This window comes from Nestor notabilis, unplaced genomic scaffold (assembly GCF_000696875.1).
Source record: "Nestor notabilis isolate BGI_N333 unplaced genomic scaffold, ASM69687v1 scaffold6347, whole genome shotgun sequence".
Lineage (NCBI taxonomy): Eukaryota > Metazoa > Chordata > Aves > Psittaciformes > Psittacidae > Nestor > Nestor notabilis.
In genome coordinates, this window is record NW_009937692.1 from 1 (window position 1) to 22,171 (window position 22,171).

General features: G+C 39.8%; 1 protein-coding gene across 1 annotated transcript; it reads left to right on the forward strand.

Annotated features, from left to right (window-relative positions):
* Window positions 1-12,960: 12,960 nt before the first annotated feature.
* On the forward strand, window positions 12,961-22,016 carry LOC104409149 (coiled-coil domain-containing protein 186-like; the record flags this gene model as incomplete). The annotated part of the gene is made up of 6 exons (XM_010018945.1): window positions 12,961-13,640; window positions 15,965-16,091; window positions 18,398-18,526; window positions 19,466-19,678; window positions 21,226-21,345; window positions 21,912-22,016. Coding segments are annotated over exons 1-6 (1,374 nt in total), but the record flags the coding sequence as incomplete, so codon positions are not given.
* Between the last annotated feature and the right edge of the window lie 155 nt (window positions 22,017-22,171).

The window sequence follows — 22,171 nt, forward strand, 5'->3', positions numbered from 1 at the left end:
TGTGAGGTGCTGCCTTAGCAGCGCTTCGGAGTCGGGACCTTCGAGCGAGCAGCCTTGGCTCCCGTGCGGGCTCGGAGCCTCTTTGTTTCTTGACAGCTTGCTTCTCCGCGTTCTTAATCAGGTCGTTCTCTTTCGTTGTCTGTGTGTTGGTTTCACTGCGTGGTTAAGTAATTCGGCAACAAAAGGCAGTAACTGTTAGCAGCGGTATGTAGGTTATGTTTTGGAGGCGGCTGCAGTGGTGCGGTAGGGTACATGTCCTTGTTTTTGCAGATAGTACTTGCAAAAGGTGCTTGCCCTTCTAGGCTCAGAAGCAGGAAGCTTTACTGTAACTTCAGTAAGATGATGATGTAGGCTTGCGGATTTTGGCTCTTGTCATGGTGATACAGTCTGCACAGGTGAGTGTGCGACATGTATACGGTGAGACCGTGCACACCAGGAGAGGTTCTATTGCAGAATTGAAATCTTTGTGTAAGATTAAAAACCCGGTAGTCTGGCCTTATTTGTTTGCTTTATCTTCTTGTAAACTGCTTTTCATAACTTGAAACTATTTCAAGCAGAATACCCCAAAACCCCACGTCTGACCAATGTCCCAGTGTGTTCTGTTGTGTAAGGAAGTTGTTGAAACAGCATGAGCTACAGCTGTCTTTCTGTATTGACAAGGAAATGTTATCGCTGACTGCTGTGAATGCTTATGTTGCCATTGACTTTAGGAGGAGACGGTTATGCTCTAGGAGTAAGAGAAACTGAAAGTCTGAAGGTGTTTCAAGAGACTGTCAACGTGAAATGCCATCCATTTTATGGAGGAAAAGAAACCCTTAACTTGTTCCCTATTGCCTTTGTGCCCTCCTTTGACTGAAATTCTTCAACCATCTGTTCTTGGTTTGACTTTTAAACAATATTTTCTATTGTTTTGTAAGATTCGGTTTGGGTTGTTGAGAGGTGTTTGTTGGTATTGTGAGGTTTGCCATTTCAAAGTGATGAGAAAGGACTGAAGAACCACATATGGAGAGTGGTTTCTTTGGTCCTAATTAGCAGCTGTGTTGGTTATCACTACCCGAGGCTAATACTGAATTTCCTGAAGCTGGCTTTTTAAAGAGCTGTGGAAAAAAGCAAGTGGTTTTCTGGATTTAGTACTGTTACTAGGCAGGGGAAATAGACTAAGTCAGTAGTCTGCAACTTTTCTTAACATGTGGGCTCTAGTAGGCAATCCTGTACCTGTTCTGCATTGGCTTGTTCTGAGCTTCTTATCCTGTTGCCAAAAACAATATTGGAAAGCCTTATGGATAATTCTTACCTTCAGGTCATAGATTAAGAGCCTGCTGCCTCAAACTGAGAGGGAACAGAAACAAATTGATGTCAGAAGAGAAAATCAGGACTCTTAATTGAAAGAAGTACACAGAATACTGATTTCCTTTAAATGTACTAATATTGTATATAATACTATCTCTTATACTAGCAGAAGTCAGTCTTCTACAACGCTTAGAGTTGACTCATTCACATTCTTAAGGGACTGAAGATTTTTCCTTGTTTGTTTCCAGGGGTAGTGGTGAAATTCTGTAGGAGAATTGGGTATGAAAACAAGGCCTTCCCCTCCTCATGAATGGTGTTTTTCAGCACGCAGTGGTCATGCAGACAGTAATGCCATGGTTGGAATTTTACAACCCTGTTGCATGTTCTGGAAACATTTGAAAACGGCCACTGACAGTAAGCATGCTGGCATCTTCAGTGCCAAGTATGCTAAGACACATACCTTAGCACTACCATGATTCTACAGTTCTGCAAGGTCTGCTCTAACTGTTAAGAGCTGTGACTTGTTTATAGGTGGAGGAGGCCTGTCATAGAATGTATGATTTGTCCACGTTGTGAACTTGATTATAAATTCATTTCTTCCCCTACTTTACAACATTCTTCTTTGCACAGGTGATGTTATCAGTGTCAGAATGTGAATGCAAACAAAGTAGTGACTAACTGACTGCTATTAGCCTGGCTGTAAGCAGAGTTGAAGGTGTAAACCCTTAAGTATCCAAGTCTCATGTGAAGTTCATAGTAAAAAGATGCTGTTACTACATCTTAGACGTGAGCTTCTAACGTTGGGACTAGTATGGCATAAAATAACACTCTCAAGGTGTACTCAGTGACTTGTATCGTGATGGGAACAAATCCAGTCCCACTTGTTAAACCTTAACTGATGAACTTGATTTTGGAGTTTTGCTGTTACTTGAGTCCATATGTGGAGTTAATATGTCCGTAATGTTAATGACTTGTGTGAGATGGGTAGAAAACCTAGTGATGTCTTGAAGGAATTAATACAGTATTGCTTAACTGTCTACCTTGTGACATAAGCAGAGATAAAGTTTGAGTAAACCTTGTCTTCTAAAGTACTTGACTTATGTTAAAAGGATTTGCAGAAATGCTGAGCTTTGCACTTTGGCACTGCCGTAGGGCTGTGCAATCTGCCTTTATATAAAATCAGATTAAAAAAGCAGAAAATTATGGAGATTAAGTACAAAACTGGTAAAAGTAAGGATATCCTGAGAGCACCCACTGTGTATACACACTGTTCCGTTCCCCTCCCTTCAGGCATGTGCATCAAAACAAGTCTTTGTGTGAACTGAATCGGGGAGCTGTGTCAAGTTATGTCTGGGCTGGAGGACTCGGTGTCCCAGTACACGGTCAGCATTACCACTTGTACTGTGAGTCACAGTTGTCCTGTCTTTGTTGCAGTCCTCAAGCTTTTCTGTGTAAATGGACCATGGTATATTGCATCTTCCTTCTCAGCAATACTAGGCGATAGCCCATTAATAATCTTGCCAAATTAGAGCAGTGTCTTGGGCAGAAGTGAATTAATACTGGAAGAGCTAGTGTAGGTGGAACTCGGGTGTGTTTTTCCTGTATGTGTGGCCTGTAAATACAGGAACACCATCAGTGTGTGAAGCTTCATGGCCGCACTGTCTGTTTTGTATGGAATACAGGTAGTGATGATCATATTAATCTCTTAAACTGTTCTTTTTCTGACTTTTTCTTAGGTGTTACGTTGCTTTTCAATCCAGTTAATGTCCTTTTATGGTGTTTCATCACTTCTAAACTTGGCTGGCTTGCTGCTCTGGTTACCTTTACTTGTGCAGATATAACCAGGTGCATTTCAAACAGTCCTTCTGGCTCCATGTTTATACATCTCATGATAAATTATATAAAATATCTGGTATTGTGGACCTTTTTTATCCCAGTCCCTTTCAGTTTAGTTGAAACCCTTGATTATCACCTCTACACAGCTGGTGTACAGTAAAGCTGCATTTCATTTCTTGTCACGTAGAACAGAACTTTTAGATGAATCTTCATTTCTGTATAAACTTCAGTTGACAATAGAATTATCTCTAGGATTTGAGTTTCTTTCTTTTGCAGTGTTACGTGGTAGTGCAATGCTTAGTCTGGGAACGCCATTTGTGATGGAGTCTTTATGAAAGATACATTGCAAAATACATGTAAGTTGGGTCTTAACTGGAAACAGGAAAGTTTTGCTAGGCAATGCAATAAGCAGTAAACAGTAGTTGAGGCTATTTTTCTCTAGAAAATGTAAAAACCTCACCCAACAAGTGGAGAGGTGTGTTCAGTCAGGTGAAAGTATTATTAGGATAACACTTCAGCTAACTGCTAACACAAACAGTAAAATTGCTCTTCCACTTTATTTTTAGTCTTATTGTCATGTAAAATCTTTAGCAAGAGTTCTGGTGCAATGACAGCCTGACACTGATTTGGAAAAGCATTTTAGTTTGCTCAAATAGTGATTATTGTCTAGCGAAGGTGTGAAAAGTTCTTGAAGAGATGCATTTGGGTTTTACATGGAACAACACAATTATAAGGAGGAAAACCTGTTGTCATACCCCAAAATCAGTTGCTGCTTTAGCAGTTTTGTTGAATGTCGTTGTATGTATGATAGCACATAAGCTGTGCTACAGTTTCATCTCTTACCCAAGTGTAATAGGTTTGAAATTAAACCTGAATTGAAATGAAGTGGCAGTTCCTGTGATACTAACAGTTGTCAGGTTGTTAGTGGTTACTTTAAAGTCTCTGTCTTAGGATAATGTGTTCAAAGATAAGAAAAGTGCTTATTATTCTATTGTGATTCATCTAAGATTATGTTTCTAGTAGAGTATTTCGTAGCATGATGTTTAAAGAAGAGGAATAGTCCTTTGTGGAACAAACTGTTCAGACACGTAAATTATGGTTTTCCTTGTAAGTGCTGTGGCATTTGTGGAGCTTTTTGTCTGCAACTTCTTGAAGTCTTACTGTGGTTACTTCCTATCTGTTGGACTTGTCAAGAAAACTCTTAAAAATCATTATCATTCTCTTCAGTATTCTTCAGCCAATAAATCCCAATTAACTCTTTGAGGTAAAAGTCCATCTCCAGTGTTGCACTGGATTATATTGTCTGCTCTTAACACATGGTTCCACATCTTGGAAATTCACATGATTGGTTTTTAATTTATTGTTGGGTGTTACAGGAAAAAAAAATCAATGTTTTCTTCAGCAGCTATAATTCCATAAGGATTTTCATCATTGTCTAGTGTGAGGTGTCCCTGCCCATGGCAGGGGGTAGGAACTAGATGATCTTAAGGTCCTTTCCAACCCAAACTATTCTGTGATGTTTGGAGAGCTATTAGAAAGCCAGGATAATGAAAGCAGTTCTGGTTTCTGTTGAGAGCATCTACAGTTTCAGGTTCTTCAGTTCTCGCTTTGCTGTTTGGAGAATGGCAGGTGAACAAACAGGGCAGTCACTGTGAAAGCATTACATTTCTAACTGGTTTAACTGGGGTATAGAATTTTCTGTTCCTCCAGCATCTGGGTTCTATAGAGATAAAATTTGCATCTTTCTAAATCTGTAGGCAAGCTGTATGTCTGCTTTCCTAAATCCAGCTTTGCCAAAACTGGAGTGATTCAGTACTGTCTGCACCTGGCACCTCCAGTATCCAAGTGAAGCTGTTTTTGCCTTGCTGGCTCTCACAACATTGGGATCTGCTAGCAAAAAGAATGTGTGTAAGCCCATAGATCAAACTGGCATTTTTTTGTGGAATTGGAGAGGAGGACACACAGGAGCAGAGATGTTTGTAAAATAAGTTGGAATCTGTTGCAAAAAACAGTAACACAGCACCAGGGTCAGGGTATTTGAGTTACATAGTGCTGCCCAAGTCTTCTGGTCTGGTGCTAGGGAAAAAAAAAGTAGTGATATGCTTTCATGGGGCAGGCTGAGGATGTTCTAGCTATCTTCATATGAAACTGTCCACAGGACAAGCTTTATCCCTTCTCTTAGTAGCTGACAGGCCAAGTTGCACACTAAACCTGAACTGCATAGCTCCAATATGGAAGGTTAGTGAGCGTTACAGAGCATTTGAAGAGGCTATTGCTTAAGGGTGTTTCCTTAGCTTTTTATGATGAATTTCCAGTGGAGCATATCTTGAGAAGGTGCCATCTCCTAAAGCAAAATAAAGAGTAACAGCAGGAGTTTTGTGAGTTATCAATCCAGTGCAGTTTGAGAAAGAATGAGGAAATAAAGATCTTGGATGCAATGTGAATGGAATGGCTCTGAAGCAATTTCAAGGGGCTTGTTTTCTAGCAAGGTTTTTCCTGTAAATGTTTGGACTTTGTCTAGAGGTATGCAGTGCTTCCTTAACAAGTTTACAGCACAGACTGCAGTGTTGTAATGCAACTGCCTGATTGCTGAGGTGACATCCTGTTGTGGTTTAATCCCAGCCAGCAACTAAGTCCCATGCGGCCATTTACCGTCCTGTCCCCCACTCCCTGTGGGATGGGGGAGAAAGCAGGGGGCGAAGGTAAAACTCGTAGGTTGAGATAAGAAGAATTTAATAATGGAAATAATAATAATAGTTGTAATGAAAAGGGAGGCAACAAAAAGAGAGAGGACTAAAACCCAGGAAAAACAAGTGATGCACAATACAGTTGCTCACCATGCCCTGGCTGATACCCAGCCTGACCTGAGCAGAGATCACTTTCTTCTGGGTAACTCCCCCCAGTTTCTATACTGAGCATGATATGCTGTGGTATGGAATACCCCTTTGGCTAGTTTGGGTCAGGTGTCTGTCTCTGCTCCCTCCCGGCTTCTTGTGCCCCTCCTCACTGGCAGAGCATGGGAGATGAAGGTCCTTGATCAGAGTAAGCATTACTTAGCAACAACCAAAGCACTGGTGTGTTATCAGCATTGTTCTCAGACTAAAGCCCAAATAACAGCACTGCACCAGCTACTGGGAAAAAAATCAACTCTATCCCAGCTGAAACCAGGAGAGATCCATGTAAGTGGTAGGGACTTGGGGGAATTCAGGCTGCTTGTGTTGGTGTCACCAGATTTTTCTGTCACTTAGCTGCTAGCCTGGCCTGGGCATGGTACTTCGGGCCCTGCTGACTGTTGGGGTTGTCTGGCCATGAGCCATGGAGTGCTTCATCACTCGCTTCCTTGTCCCCCATCTACCCACTGAAATGCATTGTACGTCTACTGCAGCTTTGGGTCGTTTTGAGGCTTTAGTCTATTACTTAAAGGAAATTTGAGTACTCTGCTGCGGCAGACATGGAATGGAAGGGGAAAGAGGATAGCTTTGCAAATTTACATTGTACTTCTATTTAAAAATGAGATTGTAAAACCTGACTGGATGTTTTTGCATATCCAGAGGTGAAGAGAATATGTAGACTTGGCTGATGTGAGAATTGTATTTTCACTGTTTTGTGGATTGCATGTATACGTGTTGGGAGAGTAGATGATTCTCTCTTTGTCAGGGGCTCTGATGCAAGGTCTCTCTTAGAAGCACAGCTATGAGCAAAAAGCGTCAACCCAAAGATGATGCAAAACCCTGTCTTGTTGAAAGAAGCTGACATAATTGACTGCTCTTGGCCATTATATTATGCAATGCATGGCTGAATGTGTCTGGTGTCCAATGTACTGCAATTACTGTGTTAACTTGTTATTATTCCCCTTTCTGAAGGTTTTGTGCCTCAGAGTCACTTATCTCAATGCGTTTCACTTTCTTCTAGAATCCACCCTGCTTTGAACAAGTTCTTGTATATACACCTACCCGTGAAGCATTACTCCCTTCTTCCCTTTTTTGTTCCCTTTCTTTACGGTGTGTTTAAGCTTTGCAGCTTGAATAGATTCTTTTTTTATTTCTCTTGTAACAGTGATTTTTATTTCTCTGGACCTTGACCGTCAGTGTGTTTACAGAACCCAGTCTGCAGGCATACCTCTCTCATTTGTAAATGTGTTTATTGTAGAAGAGCCCCCTTGTAATATTTTCTAGGTGACAAGGCACATGTTTTCTTCTTTTCACTTGTTAGTGAATGCTATACAGCCACACTTCTGAAAATGCTTTCTCTAGTTGTCATTTAGTATGTTTCTTTAGATGTCATCTCACCTGTATTTTGAAATTGGCTGAAACAAACTCATTTCCTCCTTCTCGACTACTCAGAATAGAAGCGTTGATAGCTTGGGTCAGGCTATCTATTTTATGACACTAAATGCTATTGTTAATAGTGCATCTGCTTAGGAAAGTCCTTTGTAGCCAGGGATTGAAAAGAATCGTGTTTGCACTCTGTAAGAAGATTGAAAAGGCAGCCCGATGAATATTGAATTAAGATGTACCAGCTTCTCAGTGCATGCCTGTAGTAACGGAATAGCAGGCTATAGCTGGGAATGGTTCTGGCCCTAATTAGATCTGTGCAGACAGCAGGAAGCATACAGGGAATTGCTTTCATCATGAATTATCTTCTGGTTTCTGGGCATTAGCAGTACTGGAATGGGGGGAAGATTTTCAGCTGGTGTAGTGGATAACCTGATGGACAGCCAAGGGATAAGGGTGTATGCAGCTTCCTTAAAAAGGAAGAGTGCATGTACTTTCCAGCAGAGGAAAAGGGAGGCTTGACTTAGAAAACCTGCTTTTCTCTGTGCCAGTGAATGGCCTCTGAAGTGAGAATTTACTGTTACAGCATGTATGGAAAGGAACAACTTTGATACTCAGGTTTTCTTTTACCACCTCCCTCTGTCTCACACCTTTATTGCAGCATTGCCTTTCACTTTATAGTCAGTAATGGGCAGAAAGAAGGGGAAGAAGAGAGGGAGGGAGAACAGCTTAAATTTTGATGTTGAAGTGATAGGTCTTAGCTTTCTGCTATGCAGAAAAATACAGGGTTCTTCGTTTTCAGACAGTGTTCTTCCAGTGAACAAGCACTAAGGATGACTGCTGCTAGAGGTAGCTAGGAGAAATATTCTTCTTTTTTTGGCGTGTTACAGGATCATGTATCAAGGGTTTCAATGTTCTCCCTGGATAATCAATACCTGTTGTATCACATACTTCACTGAAGAGCTTAAATGAATGGTTGTCGTGTTCGTTATCTTTGCCGTTTGGTTTGCAGTTAGTAAGAAGGTGTTTCTATTGTGTAACAAAGCAAGTGAGTGAAAACCCCACTAGTCTTTGCTTTCCCTTACATACCTGTGGGACACTTCTACCTTAAAAAGTTGGTGTGTTGTCCCCTCTCTGTAGTGGCAGGATCTCTGCTCCTTGCTTTTGATTCCAGTCAGTTGCACTATCAGCAGTTTAGCTGATAAGCACATCTTGGTTACTGTAGTATGAGAAGTAGTTGCAACCCTTGCCAGTATTAGCCTTTAATACTGTGTGTCCTCTGGCTGCAGTTTAACTACTCCAGGTACTAATGTAATATTTCAAATGAGCATCAGATGGGCTGATGCAGATTTAATTTTTGTGAGTACCATGAGGTAATGAGGAAAAGTATGTACTCTCCTTGCTGCTTTGAAGAGCACGTTTGTGATGAAAAACCAGTGCCTGTTTAAAAAAGGCAAAGGTTTGGTTTTGAAGGGTACAGCTTGTCTGTGTTCTGGTGTATATATACAGAGGTGTTCTGTTTACTTGTGCAAATAGTGCCTGTGGGCCCGTTTCTGCTCTAAAGAAAGCTTGGCTGAGCTGTGTTCATGTTCCTCATTCTCTGCTACTCGCATCACCAGCTTTTAAATTGATGCATTTCTACTTGCTTTATGTTACTGCATTGTGGGGAAACACAAAAGGGCTGTCTCCTTAGGTTTAGAATAGGGGCAGGAACACAGGGAAGGTGTGTTAGTGTCAAACTAACGGCGAGCTGTAGAACAGAGGAGAAGGACTGGTCAGACCAGTTGTTTGAGTGCCGAGAGCCGTGTCCCGGCAGCAGAAAGTGGCACAAGGCAGTGACAGAAAGCTTTCCACACGCTCCACTGGCTGTTTGGCAGTCTCACAAGATGGCTGGTTATTCAAGGTATGCAGGCAGGCAGGCTTGGGCTGGGCTAATCTCAAAGTGCTACTCTGGGTGTTTTAAATTGACGTGGTAGTGATTCCGTTCTCCTGTGGCACATGTACTGTGAGGGTGAGACACACATCACGTGGAGGGCACTGAGGAGCAAGATACTTCTGCTGTAGTTTGATGATCAACCCTGAGGAAGGAGCAGAGTAAGTGGTTGAAGGTAGAAGGTCACCAGTGCTCCCCTGGCATTTTGCTGCTACTCACCATACTGTGTGCTTGGCTGATGAATATGCATCATCACATAAAACAGCTCATCTGCTTGAGTCACCATTTGCCTTTTTTGATTGGTTTTGACACCTTCTGAAGACGTAAAAGACACTAAGCTGTATTGTTTTCTTAATGCAGGATTTTGTAAGAGAATGATACTATAACTGTGGTATTTCCCTGCTTTTTGTAAGTCACTTTTGTAAGAATGGTTAGAATGATAAAAGATAGACATTAAACCTGGAAAGACATGGAGCTGCCGTCAAGTATGTATCTGGTGTCCAAATATTATCTAGGAGTTGCTGTATTTGAGTGTTTGATACAAAACAGTCAAGTATTAGCATGTTTCATTCCAGCCAGCTACTGCTAGGCTGGCCATGTTGATCCTTTTAAGCTATTTCGACACAATCTTTTGCTTACAAAAAGTCTTTAATATTCTTACTGTAGTTCTCTGTCTCTGGCCTTAAGAAGGAGGGATCTGCTATATTCGGTTATCTGAGGTAGGCGTAACATACTGTGAATATTCCAGTGAATATCAAGATGAACTTGCATTGACAGTTGCTTCACATGATTCCTTTGGATATTTCTGATATGAAAGTAAGTTAGTAATTAGTACATGAAAGCCAGTATATCCATGGGCAGTGGAAGGGGAGGATGGAGGAAGATCTGTGTAGGTCTTGAGCAGATTCAGATAGATTTGGGCAGATAGATCCAAATACAGTGTATTGGTATTGGAAAGACTGGGAACTTAATGTGGTAAATTGTATTCTGTGTATGATTGATAATTAGAGTAGGTCTGCAGGGAACACTGAATCATCATAATTTCCTTTCCATGCTTTAGCTAATTTGTATAGTCGCTGTTCAAGTTCCTCATGCATTTGGTACAAACCCTATGCTTTATGATTGATACTAAGTGTAAGAGTTGGTGACATTTTATTGGTCTGACTAATTGAGTTATGCAAATAATTGTATTTCTGCTTCCATAGAGATTAATTTTTCTTTCTAACATCAATTCACAGTATTATTTACAGAAGGAAGTAGCACAATGAGATGAAAACTTAGTATCCTTTCCAATGTCCTGTCTTACCAGGGCTGTATTTTTCACCTGTTGCTTTCATATGAAATCCCATCTGGTTTGCTGGCTGGAGTTTTTAGGTGTAACAACCAACATGGAAGTTCATGAATCTGATTTTACCACATGGGAGTGTAGAACTGCAGAGGCTGGTCAGTGATGAGCAGCTTTGAGGCAGAAATACATTGAACAACTGCCCATTTTGGGGACTTACCTTTAGGAGGCACTTTAGAAAAGGCTTTAAATGAGCCAATAAAACCATCAGATCGTTCCAGAGAGTGTCTGCACCTCAGCTTTATACTGATAGTCTTTTTCTACAGGTGAGTGTGTGGATTATAAATTACCTGTGACAAGAGGGAACAGATACTAGAAGGTGTATTTTTCTTCTCTCAACTGCATAATTTGCAAATTCGTATGGTTATTGACTATATTAAATGCACCAGTCTCAAAACAGATTTTTAACAGCTTTTCAATGAAGTAGGAGCTAGTGTGTTCTGCTGCTGCCAAACTGAATGCTTTTTCTTGCAGTTATGTTCTTTCTCTTTGCTTGCAGATTGAGATCATCATTGGGTTGTTTCTTTTGTTTGTTTTATTCTAGAATAACAGCAGTACATTGTGAACTTTCATTGCTAGCAAAAGTTATCAAAGTTATCAAAAAGTAGATAGGTACCAAGAAAACCACTGTTTTGACTGCACAAACCAAGGGGATGAATTCTCTTCCATTGATCATCTCTAGTCTCAGATTTCCCTACCATTTTCTTTCTGGTTCCTGTTGATTTCTACTGATTTCAGGCTGTAGCACTGAGATATTTTTTTTTTTTGCTTTGAAACCAAAAACATTAAGTGGTTTGCTTGTTACTTAAAAATGTGTTACTGTCATTTGATGATTTATGACTGTTGTCCAGTTGTGACACGTTCCCTTTCATACTTCCAGCTTTGTGCTCAGTGTTCCTTATGCTTTCCTCGTGTTGATTAGCTGGCAGTTACAGCCCAACTGTTGGTTTCAGATACTAAGTTTTAATTTGATAGTATTTCCTGGCAGAAACAGCTGGGATGAGGCTGCTGCTTTTTTTTCCTTACCTGATTTTTATGCCTCATACTGAAAGGTGACAGTGGTAGCAATTAGTCCCAGTCCTAACAGGATTTATGTATCCCTCTGTTTTACCAGTTTAAACCTCAGTGCTATGTGTTGGTTAATAACACAGGACTTTGGAGGAGAGGAGCCAAGCAGCACAAAGGGTTTCTTTTCAGACTGAGTCAAAGTGCAGTGCATGTGGCTGTAGGACTGTGTCAGAGAAAGCTAAACAAATGAGGAAGCAAGTATGAAAACAAGCTTGGTGTTGCAAGATGGCTTTGAGAGAGCTGTTGGAATAGCAGAATTAAATTTATAACTGGAGAATTTACGTTGTTTTTCAATAGTCTGATTTATACAGTATTGGAGGATAGGGTTGCATCTAAAAGTTATTACTGCTGTGGTGAATTTCTCCTAATGGAAATGATATAAGGGCTTCTGGTGCTTTCTAAAAATGCCAGTGGCCTTTCCAGACACCTGACCATCTGGGACTCCTGAAAAAGAAAATAGAGCATTATGCCCAGGCTCTTCCGTAAGTTTTCTGGCTATGTGGATCTTGGTATGATGTCCTTCTAATAGAACACTTTCTACATAGCTTTTCAAGTCCTCCAGTGTCTGCTTTGCAGATCTGCCGCAGACCATCTGTGCTCTTCCACAAGGGGATTTTGGCTGCTTGAAAGCAGATGGGAAAAGAGAATCTCACCCCCATCCTCCCCCAGCCCTTTCCTTTAGGTTGCTGGGTACAGATACCTTTTGCTGTATGGGTGGTGAGTGAGGATGTGACAGTAAGGAAGTTCTGGCAGGATGAGGGAGTCACAGTGTGTTGTAAAAATGAGTAAGTCGTGACATGTTGTTGCTTTCAGATCATCTATAGGAAAATGAAAAGTCTAAGACTCCAGAATCTTGTATCTTTTTTTGTTATTTTATGTTTGAAGTGTTTTTCAGAAGTGATAATGTGGAATTTTTGTTGATTTAATTTTAAAAAGCTCTGCTGCTTCGTTGTTGTTGTCTTTGCATTTACTATCCCATTACTTCCCATTTGCTACCCTTGATTTCTCACCTTCTCTTAGAAAAACTTGTGTTGGAGCATTTACTCATAAGTCAGGCTGGAAGATCAACAAGCTCTGCATAACACTTAGGTATCTGAATAGTTTTGCCTTTTCGGTTTTACTTTCCAGTAGCCTTTCTTTCCCCTCAATCTCTTTTTCATTGTGATTTTGGGTATAATATATTGTGAATTTTACTTCTAGATTTCCAAAGGAAAATGATGGAGGGACATTTACCAGTAATGCAAAGCACGCTGGAGCCAGTCAGTCTCTCAGATGATGCCTCTTCAGGGTCCCCACATAATGAGAAGTCTGATGAAAGATCTGGAATGAAGGAATGCTCAAGCATCAGTTACACTGAAGCTGATGCTGGTGTATCTGAAAGGGAATCCAGGTTGTTGCCTTTCGACCAGGATTCAGCAGCTATTGGCATGAGCAGCAATGGGGCCCTGGCAGAAAGACTGGAGCAGCAGTGCGGAGGGGCAGATTGCTGTGCGAATCCCTGCTCTGATAGAAAGGTGGAAAGCTCCACAGAACCAGAACATTTATCTAGTGAAGAATTTGAACGGCAAGATCCCAAAACTAACCAGACGGAACAGTCGCTGATGGAGATATTAGAGGAGCTGAGGGAGGAGTCTGACTTTGTGAAAAACTCAAGCGATAAAATCTATTCCGAAAGTCCCTATGACACAGACTGCACAAAGAAGCTTATTTCCACAATCCATCAGACTTCCTCACAGGAGGATTTGCTAAAGGAAATAGAGTCTGAACTCTTATCTACGGATCTTCCAAAGGAAATAAAATCCCCCAATGGTGTGCGGAAGGGTGAACATGCCTTGGCTGTGTTTGAAAAGTGTGTGCAAGAGAAATACCTGGAGCAAGAACAGACCATAAAAAAGTGAGTATTTGAACGTGCTCATCACAATTGGTGGCATGTACCAAACAGTTTTGGTTGCATCTTGTGTGCAGCTGCATACAACATCTTGGTATGAACCAGGTAGGCTCTTGTGAGTTGTTACAAGGACAGTTAATGAGTGTTTTTAATCATGTTCTTTAAGTGAGGAATTATTTCTACTTGTGGCGTGTACTTGTAAATAAAAACGTGTGCTTAGATCTCTGAATTACTGTGGAATTTGGCAGGAACTGAATAGCCAACTGTTGAGTTGAATAGCCTGCCAATGTCTGGAATTACTCAAATACTGTAAAAGTAAGGGTGATATAAAAATAGTCCAGGATTCATTCAGTCCATATATGTCTTTGGAGAAATTAATCTTCATAATTGCTAACTCACACAATATGCGTTTTATTTGAGTTTGAAATTACTTGTTTCTTTTTCAAGTAGTATTCGGTCTCCTGCTATGATCCAACAAAGTTGCTAAGCAGTTAAGAGCTAATCTTTGAGTTGAAAATGTCATGCAGAGATAAACTACTGTCTTGCCACATTTTACAGGAGGGCTTTTGAAATGCATGGCTTATAAACTTTGCTCTAGTAAACTGGGCTCAATAGTTCTACCAAGCAGTATGCTACATGTACAGTATTTATATCAAAGACAGTTCACTGTTTGATTTCTTCATTCCCCATGTGGTGTTTCATATTGTTAGCCCTTTAGAAATGTTTTTTGCTGACAAAATTGAGCCTCTAACTTCAAATTTATTCCTGCTTGCAGAGCTGCAATGAGTGTCATGTCTTCATGGCACTGTGATACCATGGTATGGGAGGGAAACCAGGCAGAGAGAGAGAGATGCCCAGTAGGGAAAGCATCTCAGTGGTTAACCTCTGACAGAAATCACAAATGTGAGAGGGAAGTTGATGACAAGAAAGCTTGGGAGTACCTAGTTAAACATTCAGTAATTACAGAGGAGGAGGAGTGGGAATCTGGAGTGGTGGGTGTGTAGATGGTTGTAACCTCAGGAGATCATACGTTAAAAGTTATCTGGGTTTTACTTGTTTACAGTAAACTCAAAGGCAGGTCAGTGGTATTGGCCATGGATCAGTTACTGTCTTAAAGACATATGTGTGTATTATGTATACATTACAGAAAGTTCTACATAGAAACGTGACTTTGGTTTCTCTCTTTTTTCTTTGCCAGCTGGTATCCCAGCTGCACCCCTTTGACTCTTGGGGACTCGCCTCAAATGTGTAAAACTGCTGTGGAACACTTTATGTTTGGTTCAAAGTGCATTCTGGGTTGGGTTGATTTTGTCCTTTAGTTTATGATCAGCAGAATTGCTTGTTACATTGCTCTGGAAGTAGCCCAGTGTTCAGATCTAGGATATGTAGATGAGCAGCAATTGAGTGGATAAAGAATTTGTAATCCTGGTGTATTCATTAATAGATTAAAAAGCAGATCAGAAGTGCTCTAAGCTTTCTTACACTGATGGTTTTGAATTCCTTGTAGTTTAGGAGACTAGTTTGCTCAGTGAATTTTTTCAAAGGAGGGGAGCTAAAGATGAAAGTGTATGTGTAAAGGCAAATGCCTGCCTCCCATAAATTCATGCAGTTAGTGGCCTAAAATACCCCCATCTAACTGTGTCTTCAAACATTTAAATACGTTTGAGACTCTGTTTATTCAGCAATTGGACAATATAATGTCTGAGTTTTGGGTGTAACTATCTTTTGTTGCAATGCTGGTCAGGCTAAGTATGTCAGCTTCAACTTATGCTCCAAAAAACTCAACTGCAAAGGAACAAACTATTGCTGAAAAAAATTGAGCTTTATAAGGAGTATGAGCAAGCACACTATTGTCGTAGTTACAGACCAACTTGGGACTGAAAAACTTGGGGTTCTGTCTCTTACCAAGTTGGGAACTTCAAGGGCTATTCTGAGCAATCCATGAAATGAATACAATACCGGTGTTTCCAGACATTTGACTGTCAGAGCTGGAAGTTACTGTCTTACGAATACCTGAAAATTATTAACATTTGCAGTACTGTAGTTGCATAGAGGTACTGAATGTCTTATGTTGTCATGTGCTGTAACAACCTCAAAATGCTGGAAACAAGCAATTTCCTCAGAAAGAAGATGCTGGTTTGGAATTGTCACAGGCACAACATAATTCTGATTTGGTTTTGTAAGGCTTTCATGGATTTCATTAGTATTTCTGGCTGTAACTCCCAATAGAATTTGCAGATCAAAGAGCAAAATCTCAAAACTAAACCCAACTAAAACCTCCCACTACTGGTGTACCTTGTTTTATGGGGTTTTATTTTTTTTATTTACAGATTAATTAAAGAAAATAAAAAACATCAGGAACTGATTTTGGAAATCTGCTCGGAAAAGGACAACTTAAAAGATGAATTGAAAAAACAAACCGAAACAGAAAAGCAGCACCTCAACATTATTAAACAGGTACAGATAATAAACCAGAAGCACTGTTTAGTGTCAGACCTGTATACAGTGTTAAACAGTGGCAATAATGACAGGACATCCTTGGTGGTATAGATGAGAAGGAGGGAATGTCCATGCTTATTATCTTAAACTTAAGGGGATAAATCTGCTCTTCCATTCCAAGAAATATTAATTGGCTAAGAGCAGATAGTGTCTTTGGATAAACTGCCTTTCCAGATTCACATCACTTAAGTGTCCTGTTTCTGGAAGCCTCTCTTCAAGTCAGGAGATCCCATTTTGTGGATTGTCCTGGTATGTGGGTTTTATGTACCTTGGCTTCCAAGTGTATGTTGAAGGCTGTGTCATTTTACAGAAAATGGCACGTTCAGTCTTTTATCCTGATGGGATGATTTGTTTCTTGTATGTGGGTTTAAAGGAGGTCTTAATTTGTCATGTTTATCTTCTGTTGTCTGTTGTTTCTGCTAATAGAAGTGGCTGGAGGTGTAGTTAGAGCAGTTAACAATATGTGCAATGTGTAAAATAAATAGAGTGTATTAACTGTGGTTTTGCATGCTGTTTTGATATTATCACTTACTATGCACAGGCATTTCCCCATATGTATAGAACCATGACAGGCCAAAGAGGAATACAGTGTGATGTAGGCTGGTATTAATGTTGGAAGAAAAGGAATCACCTCAAGTGTCACTGCTTGTCTAGTACAGTTATATGCTTATGTTCCTGCAGTTGGTTGTCCAGCTTCATACACTGATTATAGCTTACAAATCTGGCAAGAGAGATCATTTAGAATACCAATTTGTTTGTCAAAGTACTGCTGATACTACCCTAGTTGTCAGGTTAGCATCTGCATTGCACAGAAATCTGTTCCCAAAGCAGCGTGTCGGGCTAGCAGTGCTCTAGAGGAATGTGTTCATGTATGTAGAAGCTTAGTCTGTCTTTTGCTAATTTCAAAGAATCTTAAAAACCCATGATGTGATTGAAAATGGAATTGAAAAGTCTTGGGTGTAAGCTGCAAACTGGAATTGGATATGCCTGAATATGAATCAGTATGAGCAGCTTACTCATTCTCTCTTGTCCGTGTTTCCATGATAGCTTCATGAAATCATACAGTGCTGTATCATGCAGCAATTGCTTTATCCTGTTCTGGGGGAAAAATCAAATTGTAAGGGAGTTTGTTTTGCTTTCTGATTGGATAAGTAGGATCTATGATATTACCTGCTTGCTAGTGATATAAAAAAATACCAGTTTGGATAATACTCTTATCCTGTAGTTGGGTAGCACCTGGAGTTGTAAGAGACATGACAGTGAAACACTTGAGGTTTCTTCATTTGGGATGTTTTATTGTTACAGTTTCTGGATTAGTGTTTTCTGGTGGCTTTCAAGTCAATGAAGACTTGGCTACACTCACAGCTATAAGCAAACCATAAAGGCATGCTTGTACACGTAAAACTCTTTCTATGGGTAATGATTCATTTGCAAAGCTGAACAGGGTGTGATCAATTCCTTGTGTGGTAACGGAAGCATTTGAGGTTGTTCTTCCCTTTTATGTAGTTCAGAGTAGCACAAAAATGGAAGATACTGGCCCTGTACTTTTTACACCTCACCCACCCCCCAAAACCAAACCAGCTTGGCTGTGGTAACTTGGCTATCCCCTGGTACAAGCAGATAGTCATTAAGGCACAACTTGAACAACCTTTGGACAGTATTACAGCTTACGTAGTCACCACTTGCTCTTGTGCTGCTGCTGCTTGTACTGGACTTGCCTGGCTGTGCAGTGAATGCCGCCTTGGACATGTTCCACTTCAACACTGGTAATTATTCTTCAGCTGGATCAGTCAGTGATCTGACTTGGTTCACTAGGTGGCTAAAAATGTGCCAGCACTATGACTAAGCACCTCTCTATTTGCTGAGTTATTTTTCAATGATTTAATTCCCAGTTCAGTTTGGATGCATGACTGCTTTGCGGGAGGATATGGCACAGGGATAGCGACAAAAGGGTGGAAGGTGAAGCAGCTTCGGAGAGCAGCCAGCTCTGCTCTGGCATCTCAGCATTTTGTGTAGTAAATTACTATGCCTCGTGTTTTACTTGATTTGATGCATCTTCAGTCTCACTGAAGATGAGAATTGATGTCTTTCATGCCCATACTGTAATGCAAAGCTAGGTGTCAATATGGATAGTTGCAGCTTGACAAGTGTAAAATACAAGTAAATATCTGTTGGAGCTTCTAATGGTGTGTGAAATGTTCTTGCCTGTATGAAATGCAATTAAAGCCTTATTTTCCCTATAATTATATGATAATATCTTTTAGCTGGAAGCGAGAATGGAAGAGCTTAATAAAGAACTGAAAGCTAGTAAAGACAAACTTGTAACTCAAGATGCAGCAGCCAAAAATGCTATTCAGCAGTTGCATAAAGAGATGGCCTTTCGAATGGAACAGGTAATACGGAAAACCTTTAATTATTGAACTCATCTTATGAACCAACTTGGTTCTGGTAGGAAACATATAGCCTCAGTTGTTAGATAACTGGGTAAGGCAGTAGTTTCCAAAATGGGAACTACCAGCATGACGTTATGTATGCTGCTTTGATAAGTGTCATCAGTGAATTTCTAAATAGCTGTTACCATTCTGGAGTGCCTGATAACTCTTTTTAATGTGTATATTTATCTGTATGGAATCGAGGCCTTGAGGCAATCTCATTTTTCTTGCCTGTAAGCTGATCCTGCTTCAGAAGGAGGTAAAAGCTGGCAGTGGCTTTTTCTAGACAGGCTATCACAAAATTAGTGTTTCTCTCAACTCCAGCACAAAGCTCTTAATTTGTCTCATGTATTACTGAAAACAGATTATTTTTTCACTTCTTAATGTCATGTAATGCCAAGTACTTTTTCTGTTGTATGAATTCTAAAGCTGTGTTTGATTCTTTTATTAATCTTTTTATTTAATTCGAACCAGAATTTGTTAGGTTTGGGTTGAGGGGAATCTGCAGAAATAGGACACTGTATATTGAGGGTGCAGTTTGCGTGTGGATGAGAGAAGACAAGTGACTGGTACTGGGTGTTTGCAAAATTATTTTGTTAGTAAAACTTACCAAATATGCTGCTTCCCTTCTGAAACAACAATTTATATTCCAAATTACCAATGTTTTGATATCTCATTTGAGATGTTTAGGTGTGAAGCTGCAGCTGCTTAGCTACATATTTACTGTTAGAAGTATGAGTAATTCCAGTACTTCAGTGGAATCTAATGTTAGTCTTTGCAAAACTGGACCTTTTGAGTCCTTCTTTAATACTATATTGTGAAACTGAAAATACCCAGTAGCGTCCTATAAAAGCTAATTATGAAAATACAAGATTGATTCCTTCTATTTTCATATTTAAGGCAAACAAGAAGTGTGAAGAAGCACGCCATGAGAAAGAAACAATGGTGATGAAATACGTCCGAGGGGAGAAGGAGTCGCTTGACCTCCGAAAGGAAAAGGAGACACTTGAGAGAAGAGTGAGAGATGCAAACAAAGAAATAGAAAAGCATACTAATAAAATCAAACAACTTTCTCAGGAAAAAGGAAGATTGCACCAGCTCTATGAAGCGAAGGTACTCTGAGCATTGCTGTGTGACTTGAGTGAATGATGAAAAGCACTATCAGAACAGCCTCATCACTTGTTCGCTATTGGTGAAAGAAATCTGTTTTCTTTTGGTTTTGCTGTATTACTGTGAAAAACCCCTTTTCTCCAAGGGAAGGGGAGGAAGCTACTGAGTTCTCATTGTTGTCTTTTTGAAGTTCCTTTTCATATTTCCTTGAATATTAGTTTCTGAAACACGAGGACTTTTTTTCTTTGAGAAAATTGAAAAGACTGCTTGTGGCAGATGCCTGGATTTTGAGGGAATTTCTAGCTAGTTTGGATACATTTTAAGATTGTAATGGCATTCAATTCTTGCATTCTCGTGCTGTTTTTGTATATTTTCACTCTGTATTTTCTTTTCTGTGCTACAAGAAATAAGTAATAAAGTAACAAGATTTTTCAGGCCCAATTCAAATAATTTGCCGTTCTTTTTTAGGAGCTTGGTAAGAGATTCCCACCAGCCTCTGAAATTTTTCAGGTTTTCTTTTATTGTGCTTCCTAATTCTTTTTCATGTGAAAGATCAAAAAACTGGGTAGTAAGGTTCAAACTTTGTTTTGGCCCTCTCCTGAGCAATCGTACTATGCACAGATGGGTCAGAGAAATACATCTGAAGTACTAAAAACGAATGCTTCCAAAACAAAAAATCACCTGAGCATCCTGTCTTGCATCAATAGGAAGTGGGAGCATGACTTCAGGTTTCCTAAACTAAGCTTAATGTACTCTCTGTCTTCTGCTGAGGATTACACTAGAGCCTTACAGGACTTGTGCTGCCCTCATATGGTGCCGCTTTAAACTTTTATTTTTTTGGGTAAGATGAGCCTATTGCTTCAGAAGCACAGAATGGAAGTTTGACTTAATGCACTGGTTTGTGGATGCTGGTATAAAAGGTGACGCTAGCAGCGTGCCTCTGTTAATATCCATTCTTGGCATAGGTTAGTGATTTGACTTGCATATCGTAGAATGGTTTGGGTTGGAAAGGACCGTAAAGCTCATCCAGTTCCAGCCCCCTGTCAAAGGCAGGGACACCTTCCACTAGAGCAGGTATGTTTTGCTGTCAGTGCTCACGCTAGTCTGCACCTTTATAGTTGGTAATACCATTCCATTAGTGTTTTCTGTAGCTGTGTATAATATATGACCTTACCACTTAGAACCTGTGTTTCCTCATCCTTTAACAAGAAAAAAAGAACAAAAATAGGACCATGAAGCTTACACAGGAGATACTTATTTTAGATTGGAACACTAGGCTGTGCTTGCCTTTTAAAACAAATATGTGACATTAATGTATACCATCCATAACACAGCCTCACCTTGTTATTCAGACCAGAACACTAACGGGCTTTTTTCCACTGGATTATGGGGTAAAGCATTATTGACTACTCTCAAGAATGTGCATGCTTTTGTAAAATCCAGGCATTTAAGGAAAATAAACCCCTGCATTTGACACTTGAGCAGGAGTCTTGTTGTAGAAGCACTGGATGATTTAATACATAAAATAAAATCCATGACTTTTTCTTTAGGATGGTGAAGCCACTCGACTCAGCAGAGAAATAGAAAAATTGAAAGAAGAAATCAATTCTCATGTTATCAAAGTAAAATGGGCTCAGAACAAATTGAAAACAGAAATGGATTCACACAAGGTTAGTGAAGTGGTACTCATACCATGACATGAAAATGTAGTCAGAGGAATGTAGCTGCTATGCTATTTACTTTGTATATATTATTAAAATCTGATTTTTGAAGTGTTTTAAAGCATTAATTTGAATCCCTGCAGCAAAAGCTAGAACAATGCTTTTAAAAATACTGATGCCAAGATGGAAATGTTGAAAGGAGATGAGGGGAGGATGTGTGGGGGAATTCTGTTTAATCTGGTGATCAACTTTTAATTTAGGTTGTGTTTTTTGTTGTTTTGTTTTTGTGAATTAACTCTCAGCTTAGTTTTCATGTGATGTTAAATCTGTCATCTGAAAATGGGCATGCCACATAACCAAGAGATCCTTTTGGTGTGCTTTCAGTGTTGGAAATAAGCAAAATTGCATAAAGTAATAGTTGAATGGAGGCAAGATGAAAAATAACACTGGATGGGTTTTTGTTGTTTTGTTAATTCTTTCCAGACTGACATAGGAAACTTTAATTACGAGAAATGCTTTTCCCAGATAAAGTTAGATAAATAAGTTTAACCCATTATTTGTTACTGTTTTTGTAGGAAACCAAAGAACGCCTCAAAGATGCAATGACAAAATTAACTGAAGCAAAAGAAGAAGCAGACCAGATAAGAAAAAATTGTCAAGAAATGATAAAGACCTATCAGGTAGGCATGTTTTCTCAGGAGGTAATATTAGTGTTTAGCATTTGAGTCTTCTTTTTTCCTCCCTTTCTATCTTAAGCTGTAGCAGGGAAGAATTATCTTTTGTAAACTATAAAGCTGAGATGACTAGTGTCATGGTTCAAGCCCAGCCGGCAACT